The sequence below is a fragment of the Oncorhynchus gorbuscha genome, linkage group LG10 (genome assembly GCF_021184085.1).
Source record: "Oncorhynchus gorbuscha isolate QuinsamMale2020 ecotype Even-year linkage group LG10, OgorEven_v1.0, whole genome shotgun sequence".
NCBI lineage: Eukaryota > Metazoa > Chordata > Actinopteri > Salmoniformes > Salmonidae > Oncorhynchus > Oncorhynchus gorbuscha.
Window position 1 is genome coordinate 17566824 of NC_060182.1, and position 19176 is coordinate 17585999.

At 41.5% G+C, this 19176-nt stretch overlaps 2 protein-coding genes across 5 annotated transcripts in view; both read left to right on the forward strand.

The window, feature by feature from the left end:
• The window catches only part of znf512b (zinc finger protein 512B), a 90388-nt gene extending 81418 nt beyond the window's left edge, over positions 1-8970 (forward strand). For all 4 annotated transcript variants that reach the window (XM_046365010.1, XM_046365007.1, XM_046365009.1 and 1 more), the window contains 7 exons: positions 1243-1341; positions 1876-2103; positions 2218-2532; positions 2695-2796; positions 2989-3051; positions 3145-3243; positions 4136-8970. In XM_046365010.1, coding sequence (XP_046220966.1) covers positions 1243-1341; positions 1876-2103; positions 2218-2532; positions 2695-2796; positions 2989-3051; positions 3145-3243; positions 4136-4510 — 1281 coding nt within the window. In that variant the 3' untranslated portion in view covers positions 4511-8970. The remainder of the gene's footprint in view (positions 1-1242; positions 1342-1875; positions 2104-2217; positions 2533-2694; positions 2797-2988; positions 3052-3144; positions 3244-4135) is intronic.
• Positions 8971-9444: 474 nt separating this feature from the next.
• Positions 9445-19176, forward strand: part of uckl1b (uridine-cytidine kinase 1-like 1b) — a 66785-nt gene continuing 57053 nt past the window's right edge. The window contains exon 1 of the mRNA XM_046365014.1: positions 9445-9557. Within this exon, the coding sequence (XP_046220970.1) occupies positions 9514-9557 (44 nt within the window). The 5' untranslated portion in view covers positions 9445-9513. The remainder of the gene's footprint in view (positions 9558-19176) is intronic.

Sequence of the window (19176 nt, forward strand, 5' to 3'; positions counted from 1 at the left end):
GTGTTGTCCCCTCCCCTGTCCTCTCTCTGGCTGTGCCTGCCCTGATGTGTCGTCCCCTCCCCTGTCTTCTCTCTGGCTGAGACTGCCCTGATGTGTCGTCCCCTCCCCTGTCCTCTCTCTGGCTGTGCCTGCCCTGATGTGTCGTCCCCTCCCCTCCCCTGTCTTCTCTCTGGCTGAGACTGCCCTGATGTGTCGTCCCCTCCCCTGTCTTCTCTCTGGCTGAGACTGCCCTGATGTGTCGTCCCCTCCCCTGTCCTCTCTCTGGCTGTGCCTGCCCTGATGTGTCGTCCCCTCCCCTGTCTTCTCTCTGGCTGAGACTGCCCTGATGTGTCGTCCCCTCCCCTGTCCTCTCTCTGGCTGAGACTGCCCTGATGTGTCGTCCCCTCCCCTGTCCTCTCTCTGGCTGTGCCTGCCCTGATGTGTCGTCCCCTCCCCTGTCTTCTCTCTGGCTGAGACTGCACTGATGTGTCGTCCCCTCCCCTGTCCTCTCTCTGGCTGTGCCTGCCCTGATGTGTCGTCCCCTCCAATGTCCTCTCTCTGGCTGTGCCTGCCCTGATGTGTCGTCCCCTCCCCTGTCCTCTCTCTGGCTGTGACTGCCCTGATGTGTCGTCCCCTCCCCTGTCCTCTCTCTGGCTGTGACTGCCCTGATGTGTCGTCCCCTCCCCTGTCCTCTCTCTGGCTGTGCCTGCCCTGATGTGTCGTCCCTCCCTGTCCTCTCTCTGGCTGTGACTGCCCTGATGTGTCGTCCCTCCCCTGTCCTCTCTCTGGCTGTGCCTGCCCTGATGTGTCGTCCCCTCCCTGTCCTCTCTCTGGCTGTGACTGCCCTGATGTGTCGTCCCCTCCCCTGTCCTCTCTCTGGCTGTGACTGCCCTGATGTGTCGTCCCCTCCCCTGTCCTCTCTCTGGCTGTGACTGCCCTGATGTGTCGTCCCCTCCCCTGTCCTCTCTCTGGCTGTGACTGCCCTGATGTGTCGTCCCCTCCCCTGTCCTCTCTCTGGCTGTGCTGTCAGCTGCTGTTTTTATCAGACATGTTTTTGGCACTGATAAACCCTTCGGTGAAAACATTAGTTTGACAGTTGTCATAAACATGTCTTGAGTAACGGCTATGCCATGAAACCATTTAATGATCCTGGCACCGCCTGACGCCTGAGATGGAAAACACATTTTCCCGGTCTAGTTGGGGGGGGGGGGGGGTTTGAGGGGACACGACTCTGGTGCGACGCTGTGCTTGTTCCCCCTTCAGGCCTCGGGGAGCGAGGGCCAGACGGGGGACAGGCAGGAGGAGAGAGAGAGGCTGCGCAGAGTGCTCAAACAGATGGGACGAATCAAGTGTCCTAACGAGGTATGTGCTTCTTTTTCTCTATAATCCCACTTTCTCTCTCTCTCTCTTTTCTCTTTCTGCTGCACAACCCTCCATCTCCCTCTAACGCCCTCTCCCTCTTTATTTATTTATTTCTCTCTCTCTGTCACTCCCTCCTTCCCTCTCTCTTTCTTGTCATTCTGCCCAAACACACATCAACACTCTGTTACCAATTACTCACACTAGAGTGCAGAGAAGAGAGAGGTGAAGAAACATGGCAGTTGAGACAGACATTCTCACCTCTCTTCATCCATTAATGGGCATTTCATTTATTTCTTCCACTTCCAACTCACTCTTCTCTCATTCAACCACAAAAATGGTTGTCCACCTCTCTTGAGAAAGCTAGTTTATGTCAGTGACACTATATGAAGTTAGATGAATATAACCTAGACATGTTTGTTAAACACATCCATACTCTGCTCCACTAACCTGATTTCCAGTCTAATGTGAATGTTCTATTTCTCCCATTTTCAATGTTGCACGCACACGTACGTGCACCCACCCACACACCCACAGGGCTGCTCGGCCCATTTCTCCAGTCTAATGGGGTACCAGTACCATCAGAAGCGCTGTGGCAGAGAGCTGTCAGAGGAGGACAAGCCTGTGTTTCTGTGTCAGCACTGTGGGAAGACCTACCGCTCCAAGGCTGGCAGAGACTACCACCTCCGCACTGAACACCGTACCCCCACCACCCCAAACACCACCAACATCAACGATACCAACAACACTAACGCCAGCAGAGGGGTAAGAGAGGAGCACAAGTGTTTTCCTTTTATATATTTATCTGTTGAGATTACACCCATAGTCGTTCATCTCTGTGAATTCTCTCATTGGTCTGGGCCGTCCCTCCTCTTTCAGGTGAGCACAGAGGACTCCCAGACACAGCTTGGGGGAAGGAGGGAGCTGAACCACACGGAGAGAGAGAGGAAGGAAAAGGAGAAGTGGCAAGAGTTGTCTGCAGGTAGGGAGAAAGAGAGAGAGGAGGGGAGAGAGAGGGGTGGGGAGAGAGAGGGGCTGGGGGAGGACTTTGAGAGGACTCCCAGTGGTAGGGTGAGACGTCGGTCGGCCCAGGTAGCAGTGTTCCACCTGCAGGAGATAGCAGAGGATGAACTGACCAAGGACTGGGGAACCAAGCGCCGCATCAAAGATGACCTAGTACCGGACAGCAAGAGGGTAAGAGACAGACAGGTACACACACACACACACACACACACACACACACACACACACACACACACACACACACACACACACACACACACACACACACACACACACACACACACACACACACACACACTGAACATCTTGTCCCTGTCTGTCCTCCTCCCCCAGTTGAACTACACTCGGCCTGGCCTTCCCAAGTTCAGTCCCAAGCTGCTGGAGAGCTGGAAGAACGAGGTCAAAGAGAAGGGTTTCCTCTGCTGCTCAAACGGAGTAAGACCCTCTAGAGGACATGTTCTGTCCATTAAACACCTTTCAGATTAATCCAGTTTTTTTTTTCCAGTTGCTTTTACACATTCCAGCGCTGTCAATCAATTCTGAGCTCTACAGGCGCTAAAAATGAGCATTTTATACGCACAGTTTACTATTTTGGTATCTGTTGTTATTGTTCCTCTCTGTTTCTAGAGCTGTGAAGCTGTTTACTCCAGTGTGTCTGGGCTCAAAGCTCATCTAGCCAACTGTAACCAGGTAGGACCATCAGGACCAGGTTAAGTTAAATGGATGAGGTTTAGGGACAACTTGTACCTACAACTGACTGAGGTGTGTTTCTGTATGCTTCAGGCAGGGGGCGACGCAGGGAAGTACACCTGTTTATTGTGTCAGAAGGAATTCAGCTCAGAAAGTGGTGTCAAGTACCACATCAGCAAGACACATTCACAGGTGAGACTTACATACATAAACCCTCACAGGTCTGATATACACCTTGAAGTATATGAAACAGACCCACTCACAGATAATGCATTCACTCATTTATAAACACATGTTAAAACACACAGGTGGATGTCATACACACATGCAGTAACAGAACGTTTTCCCTCATTATTATCATACGTTACATTATCATACATTAAATGATCAAAATGTTACATTATCATACATTAAATGATCAAATGTTACATTATCATACGTTACATTATCATACATTAAATGATCAAAATGTTACATTATCATACATTAAATGATCAAATGTTACATTATCATACGTTACATTATCATACATTAAATGATCAAATGTTACATTATCATACGTTACACTATCATACATTAAATGATCAAATGTTACATTATCATACGTTACATTATCATACATTAAATGATCAAAATGTTACATTATCATACATTAAATGATCAAATGTTACATTATCATACATTAAATGATCAAATGTTACATTATCATACATTAAATGATCAAAATGTTACATTATCATACATTAAATGATCAAAATGTTACATTATCATACATTAAATGATCAAATGTTACATTATCATACGTTACATTATCATACATTAAATGATCAAATGTTACATTATCATACGTTACACTATCATACATTAAATGATCAAATGTTACATTATCATACGTTACATTATCATACATTAAATGATCAAAATGTTACATTATCATACATTAAATGATCAAATGTTACATTATCATACGTTACATTATCATACATTAAATGATCAAATGTTACATTATCATACGTTACACTATCATACATTAAATGATCAAATGTTACATTATCATACGTTACATTATCATACATTCGTACAGAACTGGTTCCGAGCCTCTAGCCATGTGGTGCCCAGCAGCAGCAAGAGCAAACCGGCAGAAAATAAAGAGTTTGAGAAAAAGGAGGTTAAGAACGGTGCCACCACAGGAAAGAAGAGAGGCCGCAAGCCCAAAGAGCACCCCCCTCAGGCCACCCCTGTCCAAACAAAGACTCCTTTCAGTTCCACCCAAATCTCATCCTCCACCCCCACCCCGAACCCAACTTCAGCCGCCACCCCGAACACGGCCCAAGTCCAGCACCAAGCCCAGTCCCCGACAGAGAGGGTGAACCTGGAGACCCCGACATTTAACAGACAGCCCAACCCCCCTACCACAAGGAAGGGAAAGACCAAGAGGGTGCCCCCTCCCTCAGAGTAGATCTGCTTTCACTAACCCAGGAGCCAGAGAGGATGCTATCTCTCTGACGTGCCATCCACATTACGCCAGTAAGCTCAAAGACGTTATGGACGACACGAGGACTGGGGGACAGCGAACGAAACTAAAAATAACCATAGAGACATGAAAACAATTCGATCATGCTTTTGATTTGACTCTGATCTTTGTGTTTTAACCCTATACTGTATAAGGTGTATGTGTCTACTGGTATATGCTGATGTAACAGTTCATTTTTTTCTCCATTCCATTTCTAAGCATCATTTCAGTTAAGCTATTCACAACAGGGATTAATTGTCATCAAAGTTCAAATCCAACTCAATATATAAATAGCATTTTCTAAACAAAAGTCATATTTCAATAGAATTTTGCATAATTCCCTATACATGTCTGTAGATTCATGTTGTGCTTGAGAGATTTTTTAAAGGATATTCTATTAGCATGGTGAGGTAATTTACTGCTAGTGATTTTTCAATGGATATACTGTACTGTGTATATATACAATATCTATATCTATATATCTATATACTCAAAGCAATGACGTCATCCATAGTTTTTTCAAGGCAGGAAGGTCAAATTTGCATTTTGTTGTTTTCCACTTTGGCGTCTTAAGTTAGTTTTTCATTGTGGCAGCTGAATGCCGAAGTAGAGATCTTTTTTTCATCAGTCTGCTTCAGTGCAATACACTCATTGTGTTTTGGCCCAGAGTACACACTGTTACGCATAAATCAAACTCTTTCTTCTGTTCTTATGCTGTTCAAGTATTTATAGTCATTTTGTTCATTTCAAATTTACACTGAAATGGGGGATTTATTTTTTATTTTACATATGATATGAGATTTTATCAATTTTTGAGACAGTAATTATACCTTGGGGCACAAGAGTATGATTGAGGATGTTTACGCAAACATTTCTAAACTAAAATCTGTATCTACACCAAGCAATGTAAACGGCATATTCACAAAGTTTGAAGATGAAAATTTTTTGTTGAATATATGTTTCCACTGCTTTTGTTGCCAATTATGGACTAAATGCTGAATCAGTGGGAAAGTATTTGACCAGAGTTGCACCATTGCAGCACAATCAAATGAGTTGTCACCATTTTGGAGATTGAAGTCCAAATTGAGGATGATCTGGAAAAATCTACTTGCTCTTGTTTGAATGAAATAATTCAGAAAAGGGAGTGGCATATGTCTTTTTTATAGAAAATTGAAGTCAGTTTGAAAATAATATTTTATGAAACGAAAAAGAAATCCTGCAAATATAGTTTCTAAAAACACTTGTCTTGCACTAACCCTAACACCTTCCCTCCCTTCCCCTGTTGTGTCTTTCTGCACTTGAAGAGCACTGCTAATCTTTTCCCCCAACATTAATGCTCCAGAAGAGGCTGCCCTTAGACACAGATCTAGGAACCAGCCTGCCCTCCCTAAATTCTAACCTTAACCATTATGGGCAAAGACACAAAACTGGCCATAGGTCCGTGTCTAAGGGGCAGTTTCACCCTATTCAAACCTTAACCCCCTATATGGGGGGTTGTAACCAGGACTAAAAAAGAACCAGAGTGGTGTCCAAAAGAAGTACTTTTAGTCCTCTGTGACCCGCATTCTAACCAGATTCAATGACAAATGGGAAACTAACAGGGCCACCTGTCTAACTCAGAATCCTAACAAAGCCATACATGATCCTCAGAAATGCAAAACATTTAGGCTGTTTTACCAGTCATAACTGTTTTATTGTCAAATGAATTAAGTCTAAATTAAATGTCTTTAATTTATGAAAAATACTAGCATGTGCAATCAGAGAATTTTAAGATGTTATCTATGTAATAATTACTTAAAGTAGATACTTGAATTCACACAAAACAAATGAAATAATTTGATTGAAATAAAACCCCTAAAATCTTTCATTTATATTTATATCAATAGAGCAGAATAGCTTGCTCTCAAAGCTACAGATCTATTTTATAATCACGTGTGTATATTATCTAGTTAATATGATAGCAAGGGGAGTTTGTAAAAAGTGAATGGTTATATGGTGCAATTTAATCAGTCTGCTTGTTCATCCAGCACAGTTTTCCATAAAATTGTCCTAAAATTGTACTTTGCATTATGTCCAAATACAGATACTTAACTCATACCATAATGTAATATTAACCCTTGTGCTGACATTTTGTGTTCCTCAAGTTAGGATTCAGCCCAATATCACCATTGCAATTGAATTAGATTTTGTAGATGTCAGCCTACATTGCTTTAATCGATAATGGTCTATTTTGGGATGATAGGAATTCTCAAAGGGATAGTGTGAGATTTGGGCAATCAAGTCAGATGAACTCATTGATACCATTTCATGTCTCTGCGTCCAGTTTGAAGGAAGTTCAAGGTATTTTCTGGAGCGATTGTTAATGACTGGAAGTCTATGGGATCAGCTAGCTTAATGGCAGAAATCTCTCACTATCCCTTTCACGAAGGACTGGGTGTAGGCTACATCCCTTACATTGCATTACGATGAAATACCTCCCGTATTGTTATATTCACATTTGATAGATGAACAACAGAGGTTAGATAGACAAGCACTGACGGTACCTTGCGCTTTTCAAATCCAGTTGTTCAGACCTTGGCCCTTGGCTCTCGTCTAGTGACTGGCTTGTGTGTATAGGGAGAATGAGAACCTTGGCTGGAGTTCAGTTATAGAACATGCATCCTCACAAAGGCTTTGCAGAAACATTCTACAGGCTACACATGAATTCCAACCCTTTATTATGAGAGGATGTTAAGAACAGTTAGTAGTTGGGTGTGGAGTTTTGGCACAGTATCAATTATGAGTTGCTTGTTGATTTGTTTGATTTTTATGTCATATTGACTGCTATTGTTTACCTGACAAGCTTTGGTGTTTGCAATATAATAGTTTAGCACTGCTTACCATTGTGGATATTATTATATACTTTATTTGACCCTTTACTACCTGTCTTCCTAGATGATGTGGGAAACACATATCCCGCAGTTTGAGCTAATGTAGAATACAGCAGCAACTGCAACAATATGTTTAGAGAGTACAGCAATACACCATATTTTGTCGGTCACATTGGCTTGCTAATGTTTTGATATCCAGTGTAATTGACACATTTAATGGCTAATTTATTTCACCTACCCTAATCCCTTTGTTTGTTTGCTTAAGGATTTTCTTTTCTCAGTGACAAATCAAAAAAAGAAGAAAAAAATGAAACAAAAAAGTTGAAGTGAAAGTCCATCAAATGTGATGGTCTGTGTTGAAATACACTGTTTAACGTGTTGAAATACACTGTTTAACGTGTTGAAATACACTGTTTAACGTGTTGAAATACACTGTTTAACGTGTTGAAATACACTGTTTAACGTGTTGAAATACACTGTTTAACGTGTTGAAATACACTGTTTAACGTGTTGAAATACACTGTTTAACGTGTTGAAATACACTGTTTAACGTGTTGAAATACACTGTTTAACGTGTTGAAATACACTGTTTAACGTGTTGAAATACACTGTTTAACGTGTTGAAATACACTGTTTAACGTGTTGAAATACACTGTTTAACGTGTTGAAATACAATGTTTAACGTGTTGAAATACACTGTTTAACGTGTTGAAATACACTGTTTAACGTGTTGAAATACACTGTTTAACGTGTTGAAATACACTGTTTAACGTGTTGAAATACACTGTTTAACGTGTTGAAATACACTGTTTAACGTGTTGAAATACACTGTTTAACGTGTTGAAATACACTGTTTAACGTGTTGAAATACACTGTTTAACGTGTTGAAATACACTGTTTAACGTGTTGAAATACACTGTTTAACGTGTTGAAATACACTGTTTAACGTGTTGAAATACACTGTTTAACGTGTTTGGCGATGCACATTTCATTTAGCTCTTCGGAACACATTGGCACACACATGGAGAATGTTCAGTTGTCGATATCTGAGGGTGAACAAGGAGGCGTGTGTGTGTGTGTGTGTGTGTGTGTGTGTTTGTTTTTAGTGCACTTACTATCCAATGAAATAGGCTTGAATTAGGAGTGTTGTCTCCAGAGCTTTTTTGTGGTCTGGACTGTGTGTGGTTTGACTTTTGTATCTGGGCATAGGCTAAGGTGTCTTCCCTTTTTCACTAAATGCTATTTCCCCCTTTAATGTTTTATCTTACAAACATTCTCAATCTCAAACGGCTTCAGATTACTCTTTGTTTTGAAAATGGACCATTATAGAGAGGATACAAAATGATTGGTTATATTGAGAAGAATACCTATGATGTTTTTCCTGTTTTCTATGTTGAAGTTGTTCATATCTGAAGCTATATCCTAACTAGGGAGGCACCACACCTCTGAATCTGGTCTGTTACAATTTTTCAAAATTGTTGTATTACCTGTGCATTATTATCCCTCAAATAATGAATAAAAATGTTGTTGACTAAGTTTGACAGTTGCCATATATAATACATGCTGTTAATCGTGTGAATGGTTGGTAGCCTATGTGACCTGACAATTATTGGAGCTGATACAATGGATTTTAAACGTTCACATTTTATTATCATAAATAAGCATATAGCCTAGTTACATGACTTTCGATTTAGTTGATTTATTATTTGAACCACATGACATAGTGTCACTATATATAATAATATATAAAGTGTAACAATTGAATAACCTCATCCAGTAACACGGGGCCCTGACACGTTTGAGTCCCTGACACTATATCGGCTGGAGAAAGGCCCAGTTGAATATTACCGTATATGAACGTTACATCATGTTGCGGTACAAATCGACGGAACGCCATGAGAGGCACTTTGGGACTACGAGTCCTTTTTGGGAGGTTGTGCTCACGAAAATCTATTTCTGCCATTTGGCAAAGAAACTACTAGACCCAGAATGCAATTGTGTAAACCCCCTCTACACTGTAGACTATCAAATACGGGAAGAGCAATGTCTACGGTGTGCTGAGAAGGAAGGGTCTCAAAGATGGAGTGCGGAGAGAATTCTTCTTCGCTGTCTAATTCCAACAGGTATTTCACTTGGTTTGGGGATTGACTGTGGCGACAAGAAGTGAACTATACAATCTGTTGTTGTTGACGGTTGATTTTCGTGACAATCTGCATCCTTGGTGAACGTGAACCTACATTCTGACCTCATGGTTACAAAGGAAGCGCGAGTGCAGTCAGTTCAGAAAGCATCAGTACACTGTATCAGTTATGGAAGCGAGGAAGTTTCATTGTAGCAAAGCATGGTCTGTCGATATAGATACAGAAAGCACAAGGTTCGGTTCATTGATTCATTATAGGCCATCATCATGAAGACTTCATACCTTGCCGTCGTGCGTAATGGTGATTTTTTTGACAGCGGTCCGACATTTATAACCCTTTAATAACTAAACGAATAGTGCTAGTTTTCTATAGGTGGACTTCACTGCGCATGTGTTCCCAAAATAATCCAGGCACAAACCGTTAAAAAATAACCTTAATATAATGGAGCATGCTTTTCAACTTTTGTAATGTGCTAATTGTTTTCGACTATATTAGCTCATAAACACTATGGAATTGGCCTCATTATTATTTTTGTTTCCTTAATTTGTAGATATTGTAACACCCTAAATGAGGAGGTTAAATGCAATAATGGGATGTTTGATACTTTGTGGTCACTGCAACCAGAGACAACATATCAGCTTCTGAAGAGAATGGAATGTTCGTGAAGAACTATTAACATATTTCAATGGCATCAATATTTACACTCCAATATATTCAGCAGTGATATGCTTATCTGTTACATAGGTCCAATATCCTGACTGACAAAAATCACATTTGTGAAATGCCCAACACAGTATTGTGTTATAATGTTCAACAGTGCAAAATTGCTTCCTTGACTCTAGTGAATGTTCTCTGAAAAACAGAATGTCAGAGAAATCCAATCAAATGTTATTGGTCACATACACATGATTAGCAGATGTTAATGTGAGTGTAGCGAAATGCTATTACTCACTGAAGATTTGAGTCCACACCCCTATCATTGATGTTTTACCTGTTGTAAACCACACGAGGGTGTTCTTACATTAGCCTAGTTCATACCAATGATGTATATAAACCCTGGATTGCTGATACTTTGTTTTGGCCATGGCGAGGCTTTGAAGCCACTGGTCGGCCATATTGGCACTCCTCAGAAAAGTAGTCCTCCATAGGAATGAAATTATACAGTATTTACATTAAATGTACAGTGCATTCTGAGAGTATTCAGACCCCTTGACTTTTTCCACAGTTTATTACGCTACAGCCTTATTCTAAAATGTATTCAAAAATAATTGTATCATCAATCTACACACAATACGGCATAATCTAACTGCCTGTAGCTCTGGTCCAGAAGCAGGGATATGCATATGCTTGGTATCATTTGAAAGTAAACACTCTGAAGTTTGTGTAAATGTGAATTGAATGTAGGAGAATATAACACAATAGATCTGGTTTAGATAATACAATGAAGAAAAACAACATATATATGTTTTATTGTTGTATCATCATCTTTAAAATGAACAGGATAAAACAAACATTCAGATGCGGACAATTTCAGTGACAACTATAAGAGTGCAACAGCACTTGTGCAAAGTTTCAGAATGATAACTTCCAAAATGAGTGTGCTACATGACATTTATCATGAAGTCACCCAGGTGTCCCACACAAATAGCCCAATTGTACCCAAGTGGCCAAATTGTTGAAGGTATACATTTTGAAACAAATAACTATATACAAAATGTCAAAATGGTATTCTAACACCCCCCTTCCCCCCAAAAAAAATAAAAAATGGGGAAAAATATATACGTTTACAAAATAACATGGGTAACTATTTACACACTTTCAATATTTGGAAGACCCTCAGTCCTCTATCAAATCAAATGTATTTATATAGCCCTTTGTACATCAGCTAATATCTCAAAGTGCTGTACAGGAACCCAGCATAAAACCCCAAAATAGCAAGCAATGCAGGTGTAGAAGCATGGTGGCTAGGAAATTCCCTAGAAAGGCCAAAACCTAGGAAGAAACCGAGAGAGGAACCAGGCTATGACGGGTGGCCAGTCCTCTTCTGGCTGTGCCGGGTGGAGATTATAACAGAACATGGCCGAGATTTTCAAACGTTCATAGATGACCAGCAGGGTCAAATAATAATAATCACAGTAGTTGTAGAGGATGCAACAGGACAGCACCTTAAGAGTAATAGGAACAGTTTAGGGTTCCATAGCCGCAGGCAGAACAGTTGAAACTGGAACAGCAGCAAGGCCAGGTGGACTGGGGACAGCAAGGTGTCATCATGCCAGGTAGTCCTGACGCATGGTCCTAGGGCTCAGGTCCTCCGAGAGAGAGAATTAGAGAGAGCATACTTAAATTTACACAGGACACCAGATAAGACTGAAGTACTCCAGATATAACAAACTGACCCTAGCCCCCCGACACATAAACTACTGCAGCATAAATACTGGAGGCTGAGACAGGAGGGGTCAGGAGACACTGTGGCCCCATCCGATGAGACCCCCGTACAGGGCCAAACAGGAAGGATATAATATAACATCACCCACTTTGCCAAAGCTCTACACAATATTGTGCTTCTGAGGTATAATAAACATATATATATATATAGTACAAGGAACATAAGGTTGAATATATTATTATAGACCTGCTACATCTACTGTCTCTTTTATATTATGACATTTCAGCTAGATCTACTGTCTCTATTATATTATGACAGACCAGCTAGATCTACTGTGTTTATTATATTACAACAGACCAGCTGTATCTACTGTCTCCATTTCACTTTGGCCATTGTTGTGGGCCTGCCCTCCCATCAACAGCCTCAAATAGGCTATTTCATTTCACAAATAATATTTTATATTATTAATTTCAAACAAGGGCATTAGCATGAGAAGAATTTACCAGTCCAAAACGGTGACATTGTTCCTCTTCTGCAGGCACGTTACAGATTATACACAGTGTCTACAACGGTGTCCTCTCCGTTCCAAAAATATTCCTCCACTTGGGAATCTCTAAATGAATCGTCCTACAACAATCTCTGTCTCACTTTTCCGATCAACTTCTTCTAAAATTGTGTGTACATCTGTATATCTAGACTTAGATTGAGGTTTCCCTGACTTAGTCGCCATACTGATTGATATATAAACAGCTGAATCTGCGCATTTACCAAAACAACGCTGTGCGTAAAATGCGTAGCTCCTTCCGGAATAAAACTTCAATAGCGAATGACTCTCTTTACGCTGGAGATTACGACATGGGTTGGTCTTCCAACACACAACCATTGCATATTGCCGCTTACCTCAGCTCATTGGCTATATACCCAGCTAGATTTCAAGACGATCAGTGGTCATTGGGTTAAAATACAGTCAATCAACGAGACAGTGGTCATATAATTGGTGCACAATGAGCTCGTCACTTGTTGTCTTCCAATCGTTTTTTTTTTCTCGGGTCAATACGTCCCGCGAAATGACCCATCAAGTTTGGTTGTGTTCCAAACAAACAGTTGATTGCAAGGAAACCAAACATGACTGGATAAAGTCAGGTATAGTCTGTGTATTTACGCCGGATGTTTAGTCGAAAATTGAATGACACGAAATTCAACGAGATAAGCGTTCACAAAATGTTTCGTGTTAGGCTATAAAAAATGGATTTAACCGAACAAAAGACCATTCATTGTGTAACAATGAGCCTTGGGATTGCAAACCGAGCAAGATCTTCAAAGGTAAACAATTTATTTCAATGCAATCTGTGATTTTGTTACGCAAGTGCTGGTTGAACAAGTAGTTTGATAAGCGGTCTGTGCTCAGATCTGTGCTCTTTCGCAGTAAATCCTTTTTTAAGTCTGACAACGCAGTTGGATTAGCAAGATTCTAGGCTTTTGAAGCATGTGAGACACTTGTATTTTCAGGAATGTTTAATATGCCTATTTGTGGCGAACACCGTATGTTGTCGGATTCAAACCCGTATCCGATATCGGTAGATCAGAGAAGTTAAATGGAAGAGGATTGGAACCACCAAGACTCTTCCTAGAGCTGGCCACATGGCCAAACTGCGCAATCGGGGGAGAAGGGCCTTGGTTATGGAGGTGACCAAGAACCTGATGGTCACTTTAACAGAGCTCCAGAGTTCCTCTGTGGAGATGGGATAAACTTCCAGAAGGGCAACCATCTCTGCAGCACTCCACCAATCAGGTCTTTATGGTAGAGTGGCCACACGGAAGCCACATTAGTAAATGCATTTCTATATCTTCCAAAATATTTTTTACAACGGTGGGGGAGTGCCAAGATGGAAGCACGGTGGCTTCAAAACAGCGCCCCCCTGTTAGTCATCTAGTGTATATATATATATATATAAATCATTGGTTCATACCCTTTGCTGATAACTACAGTGTAATATCACATGTAATCTCAGTTAACCCTGAACTAAAATCATGCGTAATATGGTCAGTCAGATGCTCAATTACGTTTACGTAGTCTGTTCATAAGAGATTATATCATATGTAATATGTGAGCCAGTCAGTCTGATTTCCCAGTCATTATTTCATTGAGCACACATGGTTTAATAAAGTTAAAGACTTTTTATAGGCTTTCTAACAAATCAGACCTGTCAATTTACTATAGTGTGTAGGCCTATACCACACTTTTAGTTTAGTGAACATATTTGCATAATGTTCAAATATTTGCATTGACCACAAGCTATTTTTCCCTCTTTCTTTCCAAGTTTGAAGTTTTATAATTATTTTGTAAGGAAAACCCAAAAACTATATTTTGGTATTTGTTTCATTAGTCCATTGTTGACACAGTCCCAAAATGTTTTGATTGTCAGCAATCAAGTTTTCAAGATATATAACTTTCAAAATACAGAAATCATCCCCATATGATGCAGAATGCAACATAATATGATGCAACTAGCATTATACAGGGATCATTTCTGTATTTTAAAAGTTACATATCTTGAAAACTTGATTGCTGACAAGGAAAAAATGTTGGGACTGTCTTTTGTCAAACTAACAAAGGACTAATGAAACAAATACCAAAATATAGTATTTGGGTTGAGTTTTCCTTTAACAGAACATTTTGTCAATGGGTTTGGGGCATGCAAAGTAGGACTTAAATTATATTTTGCTTGAAGGATTGACCAAAGCTGGTGTGAAGTCCTCAGTACTGCACAGGAATGTTAGGAATTTTATGTAACTAATAGCATGTCCTCGTGACTCCGCCATTTCACAAGGTCATTTAGACTTCATTAAAATAGCTTGAGAGTTAATAAATGTATAGCTAATGAGATTAAAATCACCATATTGGATTAACTGACAAATGGGTAGTACACATTTAGCAGTTCTATTGTTATACGTAGTTCCATCTTGTCACCTTTCATTATAGTCCTTTTGCCTTCTGACTGTGCACTTTATGTTCCAGCCCAGTACTAAGACAACCCATTACATTTATCAACAACTTTAATTGTCAAGTCCTTGATTAGTTGAATCAGGTGTGTTACTGTTGGCCTGGAACAAAAGCCTGCACCCCCTAGGAGACCCCAGGATCAAGATTGAAAATCAATGGTGGGGTTTGGTGGAAAACCTAAAGTAAGCTACACCACAGTATTAGGGCTATTTACTCAATAGCACCAGGGTATCAACCCTATTTACTCAATAGCACCAGGGTATAAACCCTATTTACTCAATAGCACCAGGGTATTAACGCTATTTACTCAATAGCACCAGGGTATCAACCCTTTTTACTGAATAGCATCAGGTTATCAACCCTATTTACTCAATAGCACCAGGGTATCAACCCTATTTACTCAATAGCACCAGGGTATAAACCCTATTTACTCAATAGCACCAGGGTATTAACGCTATTTACTCAATAGCACCAGGGTATCAACCCTATTTACTCAATAGCACCAGGGTATAAACCCTATTTACTCAATAGCACCAGGGTATTAACCCTATTTACTCAATAGCACCAGGGTATAAACCCTATTTACTCAATAGCACCAGGGTATTAACGCTGTTTACTCAATAGCACCAGGGTATAAACCCTATTTACTCAATAGCACCAGGGTATCAACCCTAGTTACTCAATAGCACCAGGGTATTAACCCTATTTACTCAATAGCACCAGGGTATAAACCCTATTTACTCAATAGCATCAGGTTATCAACCCTATTTACTCAATAGCACCAGGGTATCAACCCTATTTACTCAATAGCACCAGGGTATCAACCCTATTTACTCAATAGCACCAGGATATCAACCCTATTTACTCAATAGCACCAGGTTATCAACCCTATTTACTCAATAGCACCAGGGTATTAGGCCAACGGCAATTTACTCAACACTACCGTGGTATTTCAGAACCTTCACCTGGGATTATATCCCCTGTGGTGATCTCTGTTACCATAGAGAGTAATGCTACAAATCGTTATAGTAACCAGTTTAGCGACTTTGTTTTGACTCTGCTACTTTAACAGTGAGTAGTGTGTACTGTAGTGGGACACACCTGCTTCTCTGACTACAGCTGTCCTTGACAGAGTACCTAGAAGTTTCCATAAACACTGATACAGGGTCATGTATGTTTCCATTCCCCCTAATGGTTAAGGTTAGAATTGTGGTAGGATAATTTAATCTTAGGTCTGTTGTTAGGTGCAATTTCCGTATTGCGATTCCGTGAACACAGTCATTTACATGGGTTACTGGCTGTGGCATTTCCACGTTTGCTTGTGTTTCATAGAAAACAAACAGGAATCATGAGGTTTGTGTGAGCAAAGTGTTTACCTACAGTAAGACTGGGCAGCGTGCATGTGTTTGTGTTCAGGGCCACTCCTTACTTGCAGCTGACAGATAGAGTGCAGCGTTTCATCATGCTATTTATTCCCCACTTGTCTCTGAATGCAGTGTGTGTGTTTCACGTTTCAAGTTGTACAGGATACACGTGGTATATACTGTCCAATGAAAGGCTTATTTGCAGGTTCCTTTTCGACAATGCAACAACAATAATAAATAATAAAATAAAATAAGAGGAACATAAAGTAAATGGCTCAGTAGAATAGAATAAACATGTTTCTATTCATGGATGTACTGTATATGTGTGGATGTGTGTGTGTCTGTGTAGGTGTGTGTATGTCTGTGTGGGTGTGTGTATGTCTGTGTGGGTGTGTGTGTGTATGTCTGTGTGTGTGTCTGTGTTGGTGTGTGTATGTCTGTGTGGGTGTGTGTATGGGTGTGGGTGTGTATGTCTGTGTGGGTGTGTGTGTGTATGGCTGTGTGGGTGTGTGTGTCTGTGTTGGTGTGTGTATGTCTGTGTGGGTGTGTGTATGTCTGTGGGTGTGTATGTCTGTGTGGGTGTGTGTGTGTATGTCTGTGTGGGTGTGTGTGTGTCTGTGTGGGTGTGTGTGTGTATGTCTGTGTGGGTGTGTATGTCTGTGTGGGTGTGTGTGTGTATGTCTGTGTGTGTGTGTGTGTGTGTGTATGTCTGTGTGGGTGTGTGTGTATGTCTGTGTGGGTGTGTGTGTGTATGTCTGTGTGGGTGTGTGGGCATGTCTGTGTGGGTGGGTGGGTGTATGTCTGTGTGGGTGTATGGGCATGTCTGTGTGGGTGGGTGGGTGAGTGAGTGCATGTGTGCTAAGGTGCGGAGAATCAGAGCAGGTGCTCAGTCCAGTTTAAGTATTCAGTAGTCTGATGGCTTGTAGATATTGGGTCTGGAATGGAGAGTAAACCCCGTCCCTTTCCGTATGCGTGCCATTGGTTGGAACAGGCAGCGAGTCTCCAGGATAGCGCCATCTGAGGGGGCAATGACGCCCCCTCGTGGATTTGAAGAAATAGGTCATTTTTATTTTATCTCCACCACTCTTGACAACTTTGTGTCTGAATGTGGCGGAAGGACATATTTTATCGAACTCAAACGTGGAATACACAAACCACTTGAAACCTGAAAACAATCTGGTTGAAACAATGTTTGTGAAGTACCCAAATTTGACATGCCCCTTGAAGGTACTGTTGTCACCATGGGTGTTTGGGGCTTTTGGCAAGGGAGGACCCAAACTCGTGCCATTCCCCATCCCTGAGATAGGTGCACGGCGGCAGTCTCAGTACCATCCCCTGGAAATTGGGTGGCGCTTGTGCCAGGCACAATGCACCTGGGAACCAGGCCGGTCAGACCTGGTGATGGGCCGACCCCTGGGGAAGCCAGGCATGTCGGCCTTCCAGAAGGTAGGATTCACATTAGCCACGGCCTTGTTAGCCTATGAGGCAAAGTAGCCAGCTAGCTTGCCATCCACCGAACCTTGATGACTTCTGCCGTGGGGGTGAATATGGCCACTTCACCTCAAAACAAATAGCAGCCCTACGGCCCTGTTCTATGAACGATGTGTTGGATACCAGGTTTTCTCCCAATACTCCCGTAGCCTGAGGAGGTGGCTGTCACGGAAAGAAGTCCTCTTTGTCACCCGAGAAACCTCCGGAGCCGTCCAGAGACACTAAGTCATCATCCGAACCTGGGCCCTGTATGTAACCAGTGGTCTCACAATCTCGCTGTTGGGATGCTATGCTCCGACCACAGCCCCATGTCTCTCTCCACCTCCTCAGTCCAAGACGAGGTACCGGCATCCGGGAAAGGAAAGTTGCCATTGGTAACGCCAAGCTTTCTCAAGAATACTACATGTCTTTCTAGGGAGTTTGCACACAGTAGGTGGCAATGCGCTCACGCACTGGTTTGAACGAGGGCCGCCTAAGCCTGTTCCAAGCCGAGACAAACTACACACATACAGTTCTAGTCAAAAGTTTGGACACGCCTACTCATTCAAGGTTTTTCTTTATTTGTACTATTTTCGACATTGTAGAATAATAGTGAAGACATCAAAACTATGAAATAACACATACAGTGGGGAGAACAAGTATTTGATACGCTGCCGATTTCGCAGGTTTTCCTACCTACAAAGCATGTAGAGGTCTGTAATTTGCATCATAGGTACACGTCAACTGTGAGAGACGGAATCTTAAACAAAAATCCAGAATATCACATTGTATGATTTTTAAGAAATTAATTAGCATTTTATTGCATGACATAAGTATTTGATCACCTACCAACTAGTAAGAATTCCGGCTCTCACAGACCTGTTAGTTTTTCTTTAAGAAGCTCTCCTGTTCTCCTCTCATTACCTGTATTAACTGCACCTGTTTGAACTCGTTACCTGTATAAAAGACACCTGTCCACACACTCAATCAAACAGACTCCAACCTCTCCACAATGGCCAAGACCAGAGAGCTGTGTAAAGACATCAGGAATAAAATTGTAGACCTGCACAAGGCTGGGATGGGCTACAGGGCAATAGGCAAGCAGCTTGGTGAGAAGACAACAACTGTTGGTGCAATTGTTAGAATATGGAAGAAGTTCAAGATGACGGTCAATCACCCTCGGTCTGGGGCTCCATGCAAGATCTCAACTCGTGGGGCATCAATGATAATGCGGAAGGTGAGGGATCAGCCCAGAACTACACGGCAGGACCTGGTCAATGACCTGAAGAGAGCTGGGACCACAGTCTCAAAGAAAACCATTAGTAACACACTACGCCGTCATTGATTAATTTCCTGCAGCGCACGCAAGGTCCCCCT